Source organism: Pristiophorus japonicus, chromosome 8 (genome assembly GCF_044704955.1).
Source record: "Pristiophorus japonicus isolate sPriJap1 chromosome 8, sPriJap1.hap1, whole genome shotgun sequence".
Lineage (NCBI taxonomy): Eukaryota > Metazoa > Chordata > Chondrichthyes > Pristiophoridae > Pristiophorus > Pristiophorus japonicus.
In genome coordinates, this window is record NC_091984.1 from 68,582,895 (window position 1) to 68,602,586 (window position 19,692).

General features: G+C 45.3%; 1 protein-coding gene across 4 annotated transcripts in view; it reads left to right on the top strand.

Annotated features, from left to right (window-relative positions):
• agbl4 (AGBL carboxypeptidase 4) overlaps window positions 1-19,692 on the top strand; it is a 1,656,729-nt gene that overhangs the window by 1,463,415 nt on the left and 173,622 nt on the right. For all 4 annotated transcript variants that reach the window (XR_011594058.1, XR_011594059.1, XM_070886905.1 and 1 more), the window contains exon 11: window positions 10,905-11,067. Coding sequence is in view for 2 of the 4 variants with exons in the window: in XM_070886905.1 (XP_070743006.1) it covers window positions 10,905-11,067 (163 nt within the window). In the remaining 2 variants the exon portion in view is untranslated. The remainder of the gene's footprint in view (window positions 1-10,904; window positions 11,068-19,692) is intronic.

Sequence of the window (19,692 nt, forward strand, 5' to 3'; positions counted from 1 at the left end):
TGTTGGAAAATGACTGTCAATGCATCCGCTATTTCCAAGGCCACCTCCTTAAGTACTCTGGGATGCAGTCCATCAGGCCCTGGGGATTTATCGGCCTTCGATCCCATCAATTTCCCCAACACAATTTCCCGACTAATAAGGATTTCCCTCAGTTCCTCCTCCTTACTAGACCCTCCGACCCCTTTTATATCCGGAAGGTTGTTTGTGTCCTCCTTAGTGAATACCGAACCAAAGTACGTGTTCAATTGGTCCGCTATTTCTTTGTTCCCCGTTATGACTTCCCCTGATTCTGACTGCAGGGGACCTACGTTTGTCTTTACTAACCTTTTTCTCTTTACATACCTATAGAAACTTTTGCAATCCGCCTTAATGTTCCCTGCAAGCTTCTTCTCGTACTCCATTTTCCCTGCCCTAATCAAACCCTTTGTCCTCCTCTGCTGAGTTCTAAATTTCTCCCAGTCCCCGGGTTCGCTGCTATTTCTGGCCAATTTGTATGCCACTTCCTTGGCTTTAATACTATCCCTGATTTCCCTTGATAGCCATGGTTGAGCCACCTTCCCTTTTTTATTTTTACGCCAGACAGGAATGTACAATTGTTGTAATTCATCCATGCGGTCTCTAAATGTCTGCCATTGCCCATCCACAGTCAACCCCTTCAGTATCATTCGCCAATCTTTCCTAGCCAATTCACGCCTCATACCTTCAAAGTTACCCTTCTTTAAGTTCTGGACCTTGGTCTCTGAATTAACTGTTTCATTCTCCATCCTAATGCAGAATTCCACCATATTATGGTCACTCTTCCCCAAGGCGCCTCGCACAACGAGATTGCTAATTAATCCTCTCTCATTACACAACACCCAGTCTAAGATGGCCTCCCCCCTAGTTGGTTCCTCGACATATTGGTCTAAAAAACCATCCCTTATACACTCCAGGAAATCCTTCTCCACCGTATTGCTTCCAGTTTGGTTAGCCCAATCAATGTGCATATTGAAGTCACCCATTATAACTGCTGCACCTTTATTGCACGCACCCCTAATTTCATGTTTGATGCCCTCCCCAACATCACTTCTACTGTTTGGAGGTCTGTACACAACTCCCACTAACGTTTTTTGCCCTTTGGTGTTCTGCAGCTCTACCCATATAGATTCCACATCATCCAAGCTAATGTCCTTCCGAACTATTGCCTTAATTTCCTCCTTAACCAGCAATGCTACCCCACCTCCTTTTCCTTTTATTCTATCTTTCCTGAATGTTGAATACCCCTGGATGTTGAGTTCCCAGCCCTGATCATCCTGGAGCCACGTCTCCGTAATCCCAATCACATCATATTTGTTAACATCTATTTGCACAGTTAATTCATCCACTTTATTGCGGATACTCCTTGCATTAAGACACAAAGCCTTCAGGCTTGTTTTTTTAACACCCTTTGTCCTTTTAGAATTTTGCTGTACAATGGCCTTTTTTGTTCTTTGCCTTGGGTTTCTCTGCCGTCCACTTTTCCTCATCTCCTTTCTGTCTTTTGCTTTTGCCTCCTTTTCGTTTCCCTCTGTCTCCCTGCATTGGTTCCCATCACCCTGCCATATTAGTTTAACTCCTCCCCAACAGCACTCGCAAACACTCCCCCTAGGACATTGGTTCCGGTCCTGCCCAGGTGCAGACCATCCGATTTGTACTGGTCCCACCTCCCCCAGAACCGGTTCCAATGCCCCAGGAATTTGAATCCCTCCCTGCTGCACCACTGCTCAAGCCACGTATTCATCTGCGCTATCCTGCGATTCCTACTCTGACTATCACGTGGCACTGGTAGCAATCCCGAGATTACTACTTTTGAGGTCCTACTTTTTAATTTAGCTCCTAGCTCCTTAAATTCGTTTCGTAGGACCTCATCCCTTTTTTTACCTATGTCGTTGGTACCAATGTGCACCACGACAACTGGCTGATCTCCCTCCCTTTTTAGAATGTCCTGCATCCGCTCCGAGACATCCTTGACCCTTGCACCAGGGAGGCAACATACCATCCTGGAGTCTCGGTTGCGGCCGCAGAAACGCCTATCTATTCCCCTTACAATTGAATCCCCTATCACTATCGCTCTCCCACTCTTTTTCCTGCCCTCCTGTGCAACAGAGCCAGCCACGGTGCCATGAACTTGGCTGCTGCTGCCCTCCCCTGATGAGTCATCCCCCTCAACAGTACCCAAAGCAGTGTATCTGTTTTGCAGGGGGATGACCACAGGGGACTCCTGCACTACCTTCCTTGCTCTGCTCTTCCTGTTGGTCTTCCATTCCCTATCTGGCTGTGGACCCTTTCCCTGCGGTACGACCAACTCACTGCACGTGATACTCACGTCATTCTCAGCATCGTGGATGCTCCAGAGTGAATCCACCTCAGCTCCAACTCCACAACGCGGTCCGTCAGGAGCTGGAGGAGGATACACTTCCCGCACACGTAGTCATCAGGGACACCGGAGTCGTCCCTGAGTTCCCACATGGTACAGGAGGAGCATAACACCCGACCGAGCTCTCCTGCCATGACTTAACCCTTAGATACACTTAAATTGGCAATAACAATGTTAAAGTTTACTTCACTATTGTAGAAGAGAAAAAAGAAAAACTACTCACCAATCACCAGCCAATCACTTACCCTCTTGGCTGTGACGTCACCTTTTGATTTCTTACTACTTTTTTGCCTTCTCTCCCCGATGCAGCTGCACAGCTATGCCTCTCGCTGCCACTGGGCCTTTATAGGGCTCACCAACGGCAGGAACTCCCGTCTCTCGGACTGCCGCCGCCTCTCGCTGCCGCTGAGCCTTTATAGGCCTCACCAACCACGAACTCCCGCCTCTAGGACTGCCGCCGCCTCTCGCTGCCTATAGGCCTCACCAACCACGAACTCCCGCCTCTCGGACTGCCGCCGCCTTTCGCTGCCGCTGAGCCTTTATAGGCCTCACTAACCACGGACTGTACAGTCACCTGAGAACTCACTTTTAGAGTGGAAGCAAGTCTTCCTCGTTTTCAAAGGACTGCCTATGATGATGATGCGCCATGGGGAAGATCGAGATCCTGGCAAAGCCACATGCACGCTCCTCCTGTTTCTCTCCGTTTAGAGAGAAGACAATGAAGTTCCCTCTCCTAGCGTACAGAGTCTCTGTGACCTTCCATATGCAGCGATGGATGGCGAACTGCGAGATGTTTGTTAGTCACCTGATCCAGCCTGGAAGGATCGGCTGATGAAAAAATTCAGGGCCATGGTCACCTTGAAAACTACTGGCAGCAACATTGTTGCCCTGCTCTGCGGCTGTAGGTCTGGTTCCAAGAGGTGGCAGAGTTCTGTGACCACTGCCTTGGTAAAGCAGAGCTGCCAAACACACTGCTCCTGGTTTAGGTACAGGTAGGGGTTATTTTATCTGAAGACGCTAGGTGGGCAAGGCCACCTGCTGAGAACCCTGCTCCCTCACCTGCTGCTGCTCCCTCTATGAGCAACTTGTATTCTTTGCCGTTCAGGCTCCACGGGTTAGATTTTACACTTTTCTGCAGATCGCCCATTTCTGACGTGGGTGGTAAAAATGGATTTTCAGTTCGCCGGCTTGTCACCCATTTTAAAAGCCCCTAGTCTCCATTTTAAAATTTGGGTGTTAACACGAACGATCTGAAATGGGCGTTAGCGTTAAATCTCTCCGAACTACTGCCGCAAAGTGTCGCCATCCTTAGCAACAGCATGGCAACGTTCATTTCCCGCGATTCAGGAGGTCAGGGGTCATTATTACATGCGCAGAAGAGGAGACAGAGAGAGAGGGAGCAGAGAGGGACTGAAAGCGTGTGTGAGTGTGGTGTGTGCGTGTTTGGCTGTTGTGGGAGGCACGAGAGAAATTCACCAGCAGCAAAAAGCCTACTACGTACCAAGAACATAGTTGGCACCAAGTTTTTGTCCAACAAATAATACATAACATGGAAGGAATGGAGGAGGCCCTGCAACTTTTAGCCAGGAACACTGGTGGCAGAGGGCTCCCAGTGGTCCCAGAGCACAGCACCCCAAGGTGCCGTACCCCCATTGCCAACGACACATGAGAGCCAGGAGCAACATCTTGCTTCTGGCTCGGAGCACATTCCCACCAAGGTGCTGTGCACCATTGATGTATGACCTGCACACCCAGCAGTGTGTCAGCCTTGTAAATAACACCGACGTTCTTTCAGGCAAAGCGCTCATGGATGAGCTCCTGACGTAAAAGTCTTGCAGCTATGTAGCCACCACGGGCCCTTTCCTGCGGTCTACAGAGGGGTAGGGGCATCACTTCAGCATCAGCCTGATTGTCTGGCCCAAGGTCAGAGTCCACCTCCTTGTCCTCCTCTTCCTCTCTCTCCTGAGGTGGACCTGCAGACTCTTCTGGCAATTCTTGTCTTCTCCTGATAGCCAAGTTGTGTAGCATGGAGCACACCACCACAAATTGAGCTGCCTGCTCAGGGTGGTATTGGATTTCGCCTCCTGAGTGGTCCAGGCATCTAAAGCGCTGCTTAAGCAATCCAATGGTTTTCTCGACGATATTGCGAGTGGATCTGTGGTCTCATTGTATCGCTTCTCAGCTTCGGTGTGGGTGTCACGCATGGGGGTCATCAGCCAGGTGGCGAGGCCATGTCCTTTGTCACCAAGCATCCAGCATTGACCTTGTGGCTGATTGTTAAACAAGTCAGATTCAGTGCTCTCATGCAGGATGTGAGCATCATGGATGCTGCCCAGAAATTTAGCATTCACTGCCATAATAATTTGCCGGTGGTCGACAACGAGTTGCACATTCAGGGAGTGGAATCCTTTGAGGTTCCTGAAAACCTCTGCATCCTGAAAAGGTGCCCGCATCGCGATGAGCGTACAGTCTTTTGCTCCCTGCACCTTGGAAAAGTTAGCAATTCGGTAGAATCCTAAAGGTCTGAGCCTCCCTGGTCATACGGAAGCTGATAAAGTTCTGCATGTGTACAGGGTTTCAGTGACCTATCTAATGCAGCAATGTGTGGCATTCTTAGACATACCGCAAATGTCGCCAGCTGAGGCCTGAAAAGAACTCAACATATAGAACTACAGTGCCGCGGTGACTTTGACCTCAACGGACAATGCGGTCCTGATGGTGCTGGCAGGCTGAAGATCTCCCTTTATGAGCTGGCATATCTCTCTGATAACCTCTTATGGAAGCGCAGTCTCCGAAGGCAGGTGGTGTCGCATAAGTTGAGGTAAGACAGCTTCTCCCTGTACTTGCGGAGGGTGTAACGTCTGGTCCTCCTCATCAGTCTGTCACGTCTTACATTGGGCAGATGATGCTGTCGAGCATACCTTCTGTCATCTCGAGTCTACAGCATGTGAGTGGTCATCATCAAGAGTGGGTGAGAAAGGACAGGCCCCATTCCAATAGCTATCTGTTTTCCACCGATTGTTCACAAAGAATGAATGTCTCCACTAAGACACCTTGTAAATTCCAATCATCCACAATATGATAAGATGTCTATTCAGAAGTTCACATCACCTCCGAAGATCTCTAGAGTTCATCTGAACTCCCCCGAGGTTGAAGCAGAGCAGCCTTTTAAATGATGTGACATGTGATTTAGAACATGGCGCCCATACCGCTGTGAGTAGTTCTGGTTAGTTCCACTTTTTCCCAGCGTTTTTTTTCGGCGAGCGATATTGTGGGCGAGATGTGTGCGAGGTGCCGAAAGTAAGGATGGGTGATATACTGGGCGTTAGTTTCAGCAAATTTGATCTTTCTGACAAAAAACAGTGGCTGGGTGGTATTATTAAATCCCGGCGTTAATTACGTGCTGAAAGTAACGCTGGGCATTATTATGGGCATTGGGATCGCCTATTCTGATGATTCCGCCAAAAAAAGTGGGCAGGTGGTATTATTTTTTCTCGGCGTTACACACATGTGGAAAGTAACACTCGGCGATAAGTGACCGAGAAATGGGCATCAGTTTCCATTTTGTGGCTCAATGGGTGATATCTGGGTGTTTTACGTAATTTCAGCGGTAAAATGGATGTTAAGTGGGCGTTATGCATGCAAAAATAATGGAAAATCTAGCCCCATCTCCCTGTCATGCTGCAGTGTGAAGGAGACTACAACTAGAGTCCCCATGACTGGGAGCAAGTGGTGTAGTCAGAAGCCTTCCAGTAGCAGGAAACACCTTCACAATGTCCAGCAGCACTCCCTGCACACTTTAACAACTTTTTAAATGTCTTCCAGCAACCCAGCAGTCATACAAATTCTGCAAGAGCCAGTGCAAGAAAAATAATGAACACACCTGCAATTTGGATTTTTCCTATTAAATAGCGCTGGTGTGGGATCCCTCGTGCAGCTGAACACATGTTCAGCTGAGAGTCTTAAGGAGAGGGTGTTGAATGGAGCGGCGACGTCAAAAATGGCAGGTTGTGCATCAGATCAGCGTTACACACTGACTGATATCACGATGTGCGTACTCTGCATACTGCCGACATATGCACGTACCGCCCAAGCTATCGTCCTCACCAAGATGGCGCACAGCAGGCCGCACCAAAAGTGGGCGGAAGTGAGGCGGATGACATTATATTTTGAAAAAGGCTTTACCTAACGGCGCTAAAGTGCTGAATTTCACGGCCATAGAAAATGCAGGTCAGGTAGTGCTTCCCACAGTGTTTGGACATGAGACTGTTGACAATCATGAGTTAAAATCTCCCGGGCCTCACAATGAGGAGGGCTGAATTGTTTCCTGTTTACCTCAGCCCCTGCCACACCAATCTTTCTCTCCTACATATTTCTATGATACGCTGTGGAGAACAGAATTAAAGAGACACATCAAAGACTGCCTTATGGTATAGATTGTTGCTGACCTTAGATTTAAGTGAATGTTATATTATCTGTCTTTAGAAATTAGTTTAAGGACTTTTTATAATAGTCATGACAGTTTATATATCAGTGCATTATCTTGTCTTAATGCCGCATTACTTCAAAAACAAAAAGGATTATGGAGATTACAATGACAAATATTTGAGCAACTCAAGAATTGAATTGTCTGACCTTCAAGTTTTCTGATCTTTATTGTGATCCTTATATAACATGATTTTATTTTAACATACTTGAAAGAAGCATTAAAATTATTCTCCATCATGTATTTCTACCTTCTGCAATTCTCTGTTTTAATTGCTGTCCCATAAAAATGTGATTTAGGGAGGTCATGGTTGAATTTTGTCACAGTCATTGCTGTAGCTAGTAGCAACATCTTGATTTCTTCTAGAAATGAATTGAAAATGTTATTCTCTGACACAAATCACATTAAATATAACACAATAATAAACAACATGAAATAACATTATAAAATTCATGATGCCCATTTATTTAAAATGAATTTTAGCAGTTGGTGGACGATAAATGCAGTTAGTTTTTGTTTTATTATTCCCTTGGGTTAGATTTGCTCTTGGGGAAATCTCCAACCGAAGCTGGCAAATCTGACATGTGTGGTCAGACTTCAGAATCAAAGAGGGAAATGTTCTTTGAAAGAATGCCTTCTGGTATCACTTACTCAAAACTGTGGCCCTCAAGGTAATTTTGGCAAAAACTGTGAAAAATATTTGTCACATGATGTCAATCTATCTAATCAAATGTTTCACAGGGATATCATTTTGAAGAAGCTTTATTTTCATTTCATATAACTAAGAGAAGCAAATAAATTTAAAGATTTTCTACCAAAACATTGGGGGGAAAAATTGCGGTCGGAGGCTCCCTTCATACGAACGCCTCCGACCCCCAAAAAAATCTATGAAAGTACCTGGTGGTCCCGGAGGAAGGCAAGATCCCGGTCGGAGGCCTAGATTCACTGCGCCGAGGTACGTACTTACAAGCTGGAGTCATGTGGGCCTGGACCACCAATCACTATGCAGTATTCTCATTGCTAAAAATGGGAACTCCGTTTGTCCAACTTCCCATTAATATCAATGAGAAAAAACCCTAAAACACTGAAAGACAGCATAATAAATAAATAAAACACCTCACATATTTAAAATTAATTGAAATTAAATGTAATTAAATGTTTTAGAAAAATAATGGGCCCGAAATTGATGGTCCTACCGCTGGGTATCGCTGGGTTTCCTTGTTTTGAGCGGTCTTCCATTCATTGGGAGTTTCATCAGTGGCTTATGCTGGCGCTTTCGTAATACCGCTGGGGAGCGGACCGCCAGTGTGCAATGCTGGGAAAACCGCTCCCGCCCGAGTTTGGTGAGAGTGGTGCTCCATACTTGTTGAAAAAAACATGCCCAGTCGGACTAGCCTATCGATGAACGGTAGGTATGAAACCCTGCGAAAAAAGGTAAGTGAATGTTTATTTTCTAATTCTTTTGCAGCGATTCAGTGGAAAAGGGTCCTCTGAATGTTTTCCGATGTGTTATTTAAAAAGATATATTTTTCCTGTTTTCCCCCCTCCTGAGGCCGACTCTAGCCTTGGACTTAATTTGACCAGGACCGCCGATAATTCACATGCAACGCCCATTTTTCCCGTCTGGCATTTTATTTCCTATTTTTTCGCAAACTTCCGCCCAAAGTAATGTTAGGATCTTCGCGGTCTTTTCGACGGTAAATGGGGCGGAATTTGGCTTTGATCAAATTCTGGCCCAATATATTTTTTAGAATTTTTTTTAATGTGTTTCAATAATCTTCAAAATAAACTTACCTTAATGGACAGGGTTTTTAATATAAAAATGAGTGTTTAAATGTAATTTTTATGGGCCCGAAATTCATCACTCACCGCTGACTGCCGCCTTCTGCCGCCGACAATCCTCCTTAAGATCCGCCCAGTACCACTTTCTGGGTGTCCTGGAGCGGGCGGGAGGGGAGAGCCGCCGGGAATCGCCCGCTGACGTTAGCGGACGTCCGAGTGGCACAACTGAGCTCCCGCCCACCGAAATGCCAGATTCCTGCGGGTGGGAGTCGGCGACAGTCAGCGGCAGAACAGGGGTGGATCGCTGGCTGCAGGCTGGTCTATCTCCATCAGTGAGTATGAAGAACCTGAAAAAAAGGTAAGCCAACATTTTAATTTTTTTTTTTCAACAGTGACTTATCTGGATGGGGTCCCCTGAAGGTCTTCAGATACTTTTTTTACTTTTTACTGTTGTTTTTTTTTCAGGTCTTCGACCCTCCATGGGCCCGACTCCATCCTTAGTGGCACTTGGGCAGCAAGCGCCTCTGCCGCCGAGAATGAGACCTCTCGCCCGCTCCCACCCAGATTGGTGGTGTACATCGTCAATTTGCCGCCCGCCAACCTTCGAGGGACCTCAGCCATGAATATCCCACCCAAAGTGCCGTCTGGTACCTTGACGGCCATCGGCGGCACTTTGGACGGCACTTTAGGCGGCACTTGGCCGGGTGGAGGCCTTGATGAAAATCGGCCCCTATATGTTTTAAAATTCTTAATCTGGTAAAAGTAAGCTATGCGCCTGGTTTTACCAGTCGTAAAAGTTTGAAGGACCTTCGCTGGGCATGAGTTGAGCAAATAGCCCAATCTCTGCTGCGCGTATATCTTTCTCCCAGGGATGCGGAGGATCTGTCATCTTAACAGATCGGAAAAGCTGGTTTTCAGCGCGTGCGCATCTCGACCCGAAAACAACCTTTTTCGAGGCCTTGCCGGGTCTGTGCGCACTTCGTATGGACCCGGCGAGGCTGGAATTTTCAGCCCTATATAATTGAAGAAAAACTTTGATCTTTTTGGTTATAAAAATATGATTTATAGTATGCTCAATATTCCATATTCAGAAACATCCTTAAAAAATTATTATTATTTGAGCAAACTAAATAATGTTTTACGGATTAGATTGTAAAAATATGAACTTGAATAAATGTGAATTGTCATAAACCAGACTGAAGAAAATGAATCGATTTGCATAGTTGCTTTAAATATCTTCTGTTCATCCAAGTACTGCCAGGATCTTCCATTATTGCTTTTTGTTTAATGCACAATATTGTCTTGTGATTGAATATGGCACAATATAACGAAAAGGGCAGCAATAAAAATTAATGACAGAAAGGTAAATAGAATGGATAGGAAATCATAACAATTAGAACCTCAATAACTGCTTTCAGATATGCATTCTCCATATATCAGAATTCTCCTTTTATTTCAGTTGGGTAAAATGCCAGCTTTATTTTATATGGTTAGAATAGAGGTGTTTACTTACCTTCTGTTGTGCTTCAAATATCTGTCGACATTTCTGATTATTCAGCTTCTTGGATTTGCTACTAGTAGACAGAAATGGCTAAATATAAAAAGGATTAAAGCAAAAAACAAAAATCAGAATTAAAGAATAAATACTCTATGATTTTGTCACCTGATATTTGTATCTGTAAGTTCCACAGATGTAAGTATTCAACAAGTACCATGTGAATGAATAAACTTTGTGGCTAAGAATGTCCTGTTTCAATAATTTTGGAGGCAGATAAGATGTAGAAGATACATTTGGGGACCAATGGTTTATGGAAATTAAACCACTGTGTGTCACAGACTACTAACAAGCAATGCTGGAAAAAGTGAGTTGTGTCACCCACCACACAAGTTTGTTGTCTAAGCCACCGATCCCAAACTTGTATGTTACTAAACAAAGGCGTTTAGTAAATACAACATTTTCACTGATCATGATAACTCTGAAGAATATATATTTTTGCACAATCCTTTTTACACATACACAAAATACACCGTTTTCCAATTCTGTCTTTCAAAGGTATTGCTAGGGGAATTGTGCAACTGGGACATTTTCATTACAAGAGAGTGTGATTCAATTTCCATTGATTTCTCAACAATGTGGAATAGTTGCAGCATCGTAGTGTTGTGCAGTAAAACTGTTAGTGACAGCATTATTTGCATTGATTTGTTTTTAAAGTTCGTAATTTTGAAATGTTTCATTTTTAGTCTAGTACTTGCTTTAATCGAGATGCTGTGAAGGCAGGAACAGGGCGTCGCTTCCTTGGTGGTCTTCTGGATGACACGTCTTACTGCTACACACTGGAAGTTTCCTTTTACAGTTATGTAGTAGGAGGAACTACGAGCACAGTTCCTTACACTGAAGAAGCCTGTATCCTTTTAATGTACAAAGTTTAATTAGATGTTATCCCATGGGTGGATACAATAACTGCCAGGGACAATGTAATCATGAGGTTGTTTAAGTGCAAGCAATAAGAGCTATCAATTAATCGAATCAAGTTAATAAATTGTTCTGATTATTATAGCATCTGCCTTAAAAATATGTTCATGGAGTAAAATGGAGTAACAAGTATATATAAAATCATTGAGGAACCAAATTGTAAAACAGATTAATGGCTTTGTCAAGAATATTTGTTTGATAAAAGTTATCTATTTGGGGTTTAAGAAACCTGTCTACTTTATCAAAATTGTTCATAATGATTAATAGCTTTTTCATTGGAAACCAACGATTACGTTAACTGGATACTATGGGCTCAATTTTGGCCCAGCCTGTTTTTCGGCGCACTTACAGGAGATGCGCCGCTTTTTTCCGTTCAGAAGTGCGCCAAAAAATGCGCAGTGGCGTGTCCGCGCATACGCAGTAGTTCCTCGCCCCCAGCCTCTCCGTGTCATGCTGCAGCCGCTCTGTGGGATCTGATGCCGGCCACTGGAATTGCTCCCGCCTCTAGCACAGGCCGAGTGGCCTCCCAGTGCGATTTCTAAGAGATCGATCGCACCGGGAGGCCACTTGGCCAGGACTAGGGATGGGTGGGCAGGAGAACTGATAATGCTCCTGCCTGGATGATCTTGCATTTTCTCACAGGTGTAACGCTGCACTAAATGTCACGCACACAGGGAAAGCAGTTCAGCTGTGAGCACTTCACTCTCACACATACACACACAGATGGGCAAGGTCATTGCAGTAGTCGGCCCTTTCGTAGCTTACAGAAAAAAACAAAGGCACACTGTCACACTGCAAGTCTGAACTTTCGTACATTCCTCATTTAAAACCTTTGAGACAGATGGGCTTTTACTCCTTCAGCAGATTAATAAAATAATGTGATGAGGTGAAGCAATTGTTAAAAAAGAAAAATGGAATTCATTGGCACACATCTATATCGCACCGTGAGGCCACTCGGCCAGGGCTAGGGGCGAGCGGGCAGGAGAACTGATAGAAGTCATCCAGGCAGGAGCACTATCAGTTCTCCTGCCCGGCCCTAGCCCAGGCTGAGTGGCCTCCCGCACCGGCTGGCCCCCTGCCTTCCCGGGCCAAGTTTGAAGATGAAGGTAGGACTTACTTCAATTTTTTATTTCTTAGTGAATTCTTATTACTTTTTGTTTGCAAGGTTTGGTGGTTTATAAGGCTTGGTGGTTTAGGTGAGGGCAGGTCCTCTCCGCTTCCCGCCTCTATCCCAGGCCAAATGGCCTCCGATGTACCTACCTGCACTGATTTCTTTAACTCTCCGCAAGGATTTTCTGAAGTGGCCACATACACTGGCCTAAGTAGATTTGGAGTAACTATTAGCTGGCCAAAGTGGCCTAAATGGGCAGAACTGGCGTAGGTGGCTGGTAACGCCCCCTTTTGAGGAAAAAAAATGAAACTAAAAGAATCGTAACTAACTCACTTACACTGGTGCAAATTGATTGTGGAAAATGGGGATTTTTAAGTTACGCCAGAAAAACCAAGTTACTCCAAAACAAACGGAGCGACTTCTGGCCAAAATTGAGCCCTATATTACAGCTAGTAAATTTGTTTGAAAGTCCAGCACTGCTCAAAGTTAGTAATTTTCTTTATTAAATATCTCAAGGCATGATTTCAAATTCAAGTGATATATACACAACACCCAGCTCTACATTTCCACTGCCTGTCTCAACCATGCATTGCTTATGTGTTGCAAGACTTGTTGTACACATCAAGTCTCGGATGAGTCGCCATATCCTCCAGTTAAACACTGCGAAGACCAAAGCCATCATTTTCGATGTTCATAACCTAGACGCCTTATTCAATCCTACTGACATATCTGGGTGAAATTCATCTTTGGCAGGGTGCAAAATGGCCGAACTTCAATGCACTGGAAAATTGGCCAGGGTGCACAACAGACTGCCGATCTGCTATCGCCTGTTTTGCACCTCTGCTAAAGTTGAATTTTACCCCATCCTTTCCAGCGTAGAGATCGCTTACTTCATCCTCTGCGGCAGCCCATTTGCTGCTGAAATTTTTATCCATGCCTTTCTCACTTCCAGATTTGACTATTCCAATGCTCTCCTGGCTGGCCTCCTATCCTTCACGCTCTGTAAATTTCGGCTCATCAAAAACTGTGCGTCCCACATCCTATCCACATCAAGTCCTACTCACCCATTACCCTGTGCCTGCTGACCTACATTGGCTCCCAGTCCTCGAATGTCTCCAAGTTAATAATCTTGTCCTTATGTTTAAATCCCTTCATGACCTCTCCTCTTCCATTCTCTGTAACTTCCTCCATCCCCACAACCGCCTTCAAACTCACCGTTCCTCTGAATCTGGCCTTTTGTGCATCCCTCCCCCACCATTGGCAGCCATGCCTGCATCAGTTTCCTAGACTCCAAAATCTAGAATTCCTTCCCTAAACTCCCCACCTCTTCTCCTTTAAGATCCTCCTTAAAACCCACATCTTTGACCAAACTTTTGGTTACTCTTCCCACTATGCATTGGGATGTTTTTCTATATTAAAGGATATATATATATATATATATACATACAACTTGTTGTGGCTGTATATCATCATACTAACTATAATTTAAAAAAAAATAAGCTTAAGGGTTAAAAAATAAGCACAAGGGCTGATTGACTGTTGGTTACATTAGCAGACAAATACCTTTGAAGGCTATTCTTCTGTCTGCTAGTTTAAGGGAGATGTTAACCAGTTTAAAATAAAACAAACAAATTAACATCTCCATTAAATTGATGGACAGCTGAATACCATATGACTACATTGGAGCTTCATGCAATGGACAAACATATTATGAATTCGGCCACAGAGCTCAGCACGCTCAATTCATGATCCACCTGAATTTTCGTCCATTAAATTCTGATGTATGTTACTCCATTAAGCATTGAGACACTAATGTCAACTGTAATTTTTAGCCTATAATTTCTTTCCGTATCTGGTGAAAGAAACAATTTAAAAAAAATGTTTGCCCCTCCAGTGCGACCAGATTATATAGCCTGGGCAATTGTTCCCATTTAGTTACAAATATAAATCGAATGTAAAAAGTAAAGCCAGAGGTCAACAGAAAATATCTGCATACCCCATAGTAGCACTTATTGCCAATTATTAAAACAGGGATGTACAAACAGCAACCCATGGGCTACATGTGAACACTGAGCCCTGGCAAAATTCCACCACTACTCTCTCCTCTTTAGAAGTGCCAAAAACCAATTTTACACAGTCAGGCCAGTGATTATGGGCCCAAGTTTCTGCCCTCTGGAAAAAAGGTGCACCTCCATAAGGTGCGCCAACTTTCTGGAATAAAAAGGGCGCCGAAAACTTACCTTGTGATTCTCCGAGCTCCTCAGGACGTCTTCGGGCTTGGCGTAGCGCAGCACAAAGGGTGGGAGGGGTGGAGCCAGGTACCGGAGTTGAAAACAGTTCCAGGACCTCTGCACATGCGCGCTAGAGTGTGCGCGCATGTGCAGTAGAGTGTGCGCACAAGTGCAGTAGCTCCTCGCCCCCGAATCTCTGCAGGCTAAGTGAAGTTATTGTAAAGGCATAGGTCCTTCTCGTATGGAGTTCTTTTTTAACTTTTGTTATAATCGTTTCATGCAGAAATGCGCGAATTCACGAGTGAAATGGATAAAAACTAACAGTTTGTAACAGGATGTGAAATGGTTAGGGTTTGATCAGCCTGAAATACTGAGCTCAGAACTGTAAAGCGTTTTGAGTCCCAGAACATCGTAAGTATGGTTGAAGTACTATCTGTTGTGTGCATATTTAAGTACTATTACATGTATACTGTTTGCCTGATCTATGAATGCTTGACCTCAACATTTCAAGAACATTATTGAGTTTTGAAGAATTGATAGAACATCCAATCGTAAATAACTTAAGTGTGTTATACTCAGGATGTTCATCCCCCTCCCCCATGTTCAGCCTCCGTTCACCTCCCCCCGCCACCGTGTTCAGCCTTCATTCACCCCCCCTGCCCCCTCCCCCCCACCGCGTGTTTATTGTGTTCCTAACACAGATGAGGCAGCACACAGGGAGATTAAAGTAACAGTGACCTCAGTCTTTAATAAGACACTTCAGAGTGAGGAACAGGCCTTAGGGGTCGGCTTATATACAGTGCTCCCAAGGGATGCTGGGATCCCTTGGGACTTCAGGGGATGAGCTCCCTGGTGGCGGAACATGGGAGTGCATGCTTTACAGATACACAACATCACTCCCCCCCCCCCCCCGCAAAGTCAAATTGAAAACTCTTTACAAGGTGAGGCGGTCGGGAGCCTTTCTTTCCCTGGTGGACCGCCTCGGTACAGATGTCAATTCTGGTGTGTTGGCTGTGCCCTCGCTGGGCTTGCGTGTTGTTGGCCCTGCAGGGCTGCTAGGTGAGCCTGGCCTTGCTGGGCTGTTGGGCGTGATGGGTTCGCTTTTCTAGTCCGGGGTGGTGTCGTTGATCCTTTGGGTGTGTGTTGTGGGCTCAAAAAAGATGGTGTCTGCTGTGGGTTGTAGCCTCGTTTGGTCCAGGTGCTTTCTGCAAATTTGTCCATTGTCTAGTTTGACGACAAACAACCTATTCCCTTCTTTAGCTATCACCGTGCCCGCGATCCACTTGGGACCATGTTCATAGCTTAGCACATACAGAGGGTCATTCAGATCAATTTCCCATGACACAGTGGCGCGATCATCGCTAACATTTTGTTGCTGCCGCCTGCTCTCTACCTGATCATGCAGGTTGGGGTGAACCAGCAAGAATCTGGTTTTAAGTGTCCTTTTTATGAGTAGCTCAGCCGGGGGCAGCCCTGTGAGCGAGTGGGGTCTCGTGCAGTAGCTGAGCAGTAGTCACGACAGGTGGGTTTGGAGCGAGCCTTCTGTGACTCGTTTGAGGCTCTGTTTGATTGTTTGTACTGCCCGCTCTGCCTGCCCATTGGAGGCTGATTTAAACGGGGCCGAGGTGACATGTTTGATCCCATTGCGGGTCATGAATTCTTTAAATTCGGCACTGGTGAAACATGGCCTGTTGTCATTGACCAATATGTCAGGCAGGCCGTGGGTGGCAAACATGGCCCTCAGGCTTTCACTGGTGGCGGTGGCGGTGCTTCCTGACATTATTTCACATTCAATCCATTTTGAAAAAGCATCCACCACCACCGGGAACATTTTACTGAGAAACGGGCCCACATAGTCGACATGGATCCTTGACCATGGTCTGGAGGGCCAGGACCACAAACTTAGTGGTGCCTCTCTGGGCGCTAACCAAACTGGTAGCAATGCGGTGGAGGAGGATATCTTGGAGTGTATTAGGGATGATTTTCTAGACCAATATGTCGAGGAACCAACTAGAGAGCTAGCCATCCTAGACTGGGTGATGTGTAATGAGAAGGGACTAATTAGCAATCTTGTTGTGCGAGGCCCCTTGGGGAAGAGTGACCATAATATGGTAGAATTCTTTAAGATGGAGAGTGACACAGTTAATTCGGAAACTAGGATCCTGAACTTAAGGAAAAGTAACTTTGACGGTATGAGGCGTGAATGGGCTAGAATAGACTGGCAATGGATACTTAAAGGGTTGACGGTGGATAAGCAATGGCAAAGATTTAAAGATCACATGGATGAACTTCAGCAATTGTACATCCCTGTCTGGAGTAAAAATAAAATGGGGAAGATGGCTCAACCATGGATAACAATGGAAATTAAGGATAGTGTTAAAGCCAAGGAAGAGGCATATAATTTGGCTAGAAAAAGCAACACACCTGAGGACTGGGAGAAATTTAGAATTCAACAGAGGAAGACTAAGAGTTTAATTAAGAGAGGGAAAATAGAGTACGAGAGGAAGCTTGCAGGGAACATAAAAACTGACTGCAAAAGCTTCAATAAATATATGAAGAGAAAAAGGTTAGTGAAGACAAACGTAGGACCCTTGCAGTCGGATTCAGGTGAAGTTATAATGAGGATCAAAGAAATGGCAGACCAATTGAACAAATACTTTGGTTCTGTCTTCACGAAGGAAGATACAAATAATCTTCCGATTGTACTAGGGGACAGTAGGTCTAGGGAGAAGGAGGAACTGAAGGATACCCTTATTAGGCAGGAAATTGTGTTCGGGAAATTGATGGGATTGAAGGCCGATAAATCCCTGGGGCCTAATAGGCTGCATCCCAGAGTACTTAAGGAAGTGGCCCTAGAAATAGTGGATGCATTGGTGATCATTTTCCAAAAGTCTATTGACTTTGGATCAGTCCATATGGACTGGAGGGTAGCTAATGTAACACCACTTTTTAAAAAAGGAGAGAGAGAAAACGGGTAATTATGGACCGGTTAGCCTGACATCAGTTGTGGGGAAAATGTTGGAATCAATCGTTAAGGATGAAATAGCAGCACATTTGGAAAGCAGTGACAGGATCGGTCCAAGTCAGCATGGATTTATGAAAGGAGAATCATGCTTGACGAATCTTCTGGAATTTTTTGAGGATGTAACTAGCAGAGCGGACAAAGGAGAACCAGTGGATGTGGTGTATTTAGACTTTCAAAAGGCTTTTGACAAGGTCCCGCACAAGAGACTGGTGTGCAAAATCAAAGCGCATAGTACAGGAGGTATTGTACTGACGTGCTAGAGAACTAGTTGGCAGACAGGAAGCAGAGAGTCGGGATAAATGGGTCCTTTTCAGAATGGCAGGCAATGACTGGTGGAGTGCCGCAGGGCTCAGTGCTGGGACCCCAGCTCTTGACAATATACATTAATGATTTAGATGAATGAATTGAATGTAAATCTCCAGGTTTGTGGATGACACTAAACTGGGAGCTGGTGTGAGCTGTGAGGAGGACACGAAGAGGTTGCAGGGTGACTTGGACAGGTTAGGTGAGTGGGCAAATGCATGGCAGATGCAGTATAATGTGGATAAATGTGAGGTTATCCATTTTGGGGGCAAAAACACGAAGGCAGAATATTATCTGGATGGCGGCAGATTAGGAAAAGGGGAGGTGCAACGAGACCTAGGTGTCATGGTTCATCAGTCACTGAAAGTGGGCATACAGGTACAGCAAGTGGTGAAGAAGGCAAATGGTATGTTGGCCTTAATAGCTAGGGGATTTGAGTATAGGAGCAGGGAGGTCTTACTGCAGTTGTACAGGGCCTTGGTGAAGCCCCACCTGGAATATTGTGTCCAGTTTTGGTCTCCTAACCTGAGGAAGGACGTCCTTGCTATTGAGGGAGTGCAGTGAAGGTTCACCAGACTAATTCCAGGGATGGCTGGACTGTCACATGAGGAGAGATTGGATCAATTGAGCTTTTATTCACTGGAGTTTAGAAGGATGAGAGGGGATCTCATAGAAATGGAAAGATTCTGACAGGATTGGACAGGTTAGATGCGGGAAGAATGTTCCCGATGTTGGGGAAGTCCAGAACCAGGGGACATAGTCTTAGGATAAGAGATAGGCCATTTAGGACTGAGATGAGGAGAAACTTCTTCACTCAGACAGTTGTTAACCTATGGAATTCCCTGCCGCAGAGAGTTGTTGATGTCAGATCATTGGATATATTCAAGAGGGAGTAGGCCCTTACTGCTAAGGGGAATCAAGGGATATGGAGAGAAAGCAGGAAAGGGGTACTGAGGAAATGATCAGCCATGATCTTATTGAATGGTGGTGCAGGCTCAAAGGGCCGAATGGCCTACTCCTGCACCTATTTTCTATGTTTCTATTGCCGTATACAGGACTCTAAGTCAGAGTCGATACAGGGCCACCACACGTGGGATCTAGCTATCGCTTTCCTCATTACTATACCCGGGTGTGTGCTGTGGAGATCCGAGATGAACGTCTCCCTGCCCTTTTTTGGTAGCACTACGCGGTTACCCCACAACAGGCAGTCTGCCTGAATGAACAGCTTGTCCTTTCGCCGCTGGAATGGCTTGATTGGCTCTTGCATTTCAACGGGGATGCTGGCCCAGCTCCCATGCAGCACACAGTTTTTTACTAGGCACAGCAGAGGATCTTGGCTGGTCCAAGTCCTAATCTGGCGGGCCGTGACAGGTGATTTATCATTTTCAAACGCTTCCATGACCATCAACAAGTCTGCGGGCTGCGCCACCATCAACAAGTTTGCAGGCAGCACAATTTCCACCCCCGTGGTGGGCAATGGTAGCCGACTGAGAACTCCGCACAGTTCTCGGTGCCTGGCCTGTGGCGGATGGTATAGTTATAAGCTGATAGCGCAAGTGCCAATCTTTGTATGCGGGCTGAGGCATTAGTATTTATGCCCTTGTTTTCAGCGAACAGGGATGTGAGGGGCTTGTGATCAGTTTCTAGCTCAAATTTGAGGCCAAACAGGTACTGATGCATTTTCTTTACCCCGAATACAAAAGCTAATGCCTCTTTTTCAATCATGCTGTAGGCCCTCTCGGCCTTAGACAAGCTCCTGGAAGCATAGGCGACAGGTTGCAACTTCCCTGCAACGTTAGCTTGTTGTAATACACACCTGACTCTGTACGACGACGCGTCACATGCTAGCACAAGTCTTTTACATGGGTTATACAATACAAGCAGCT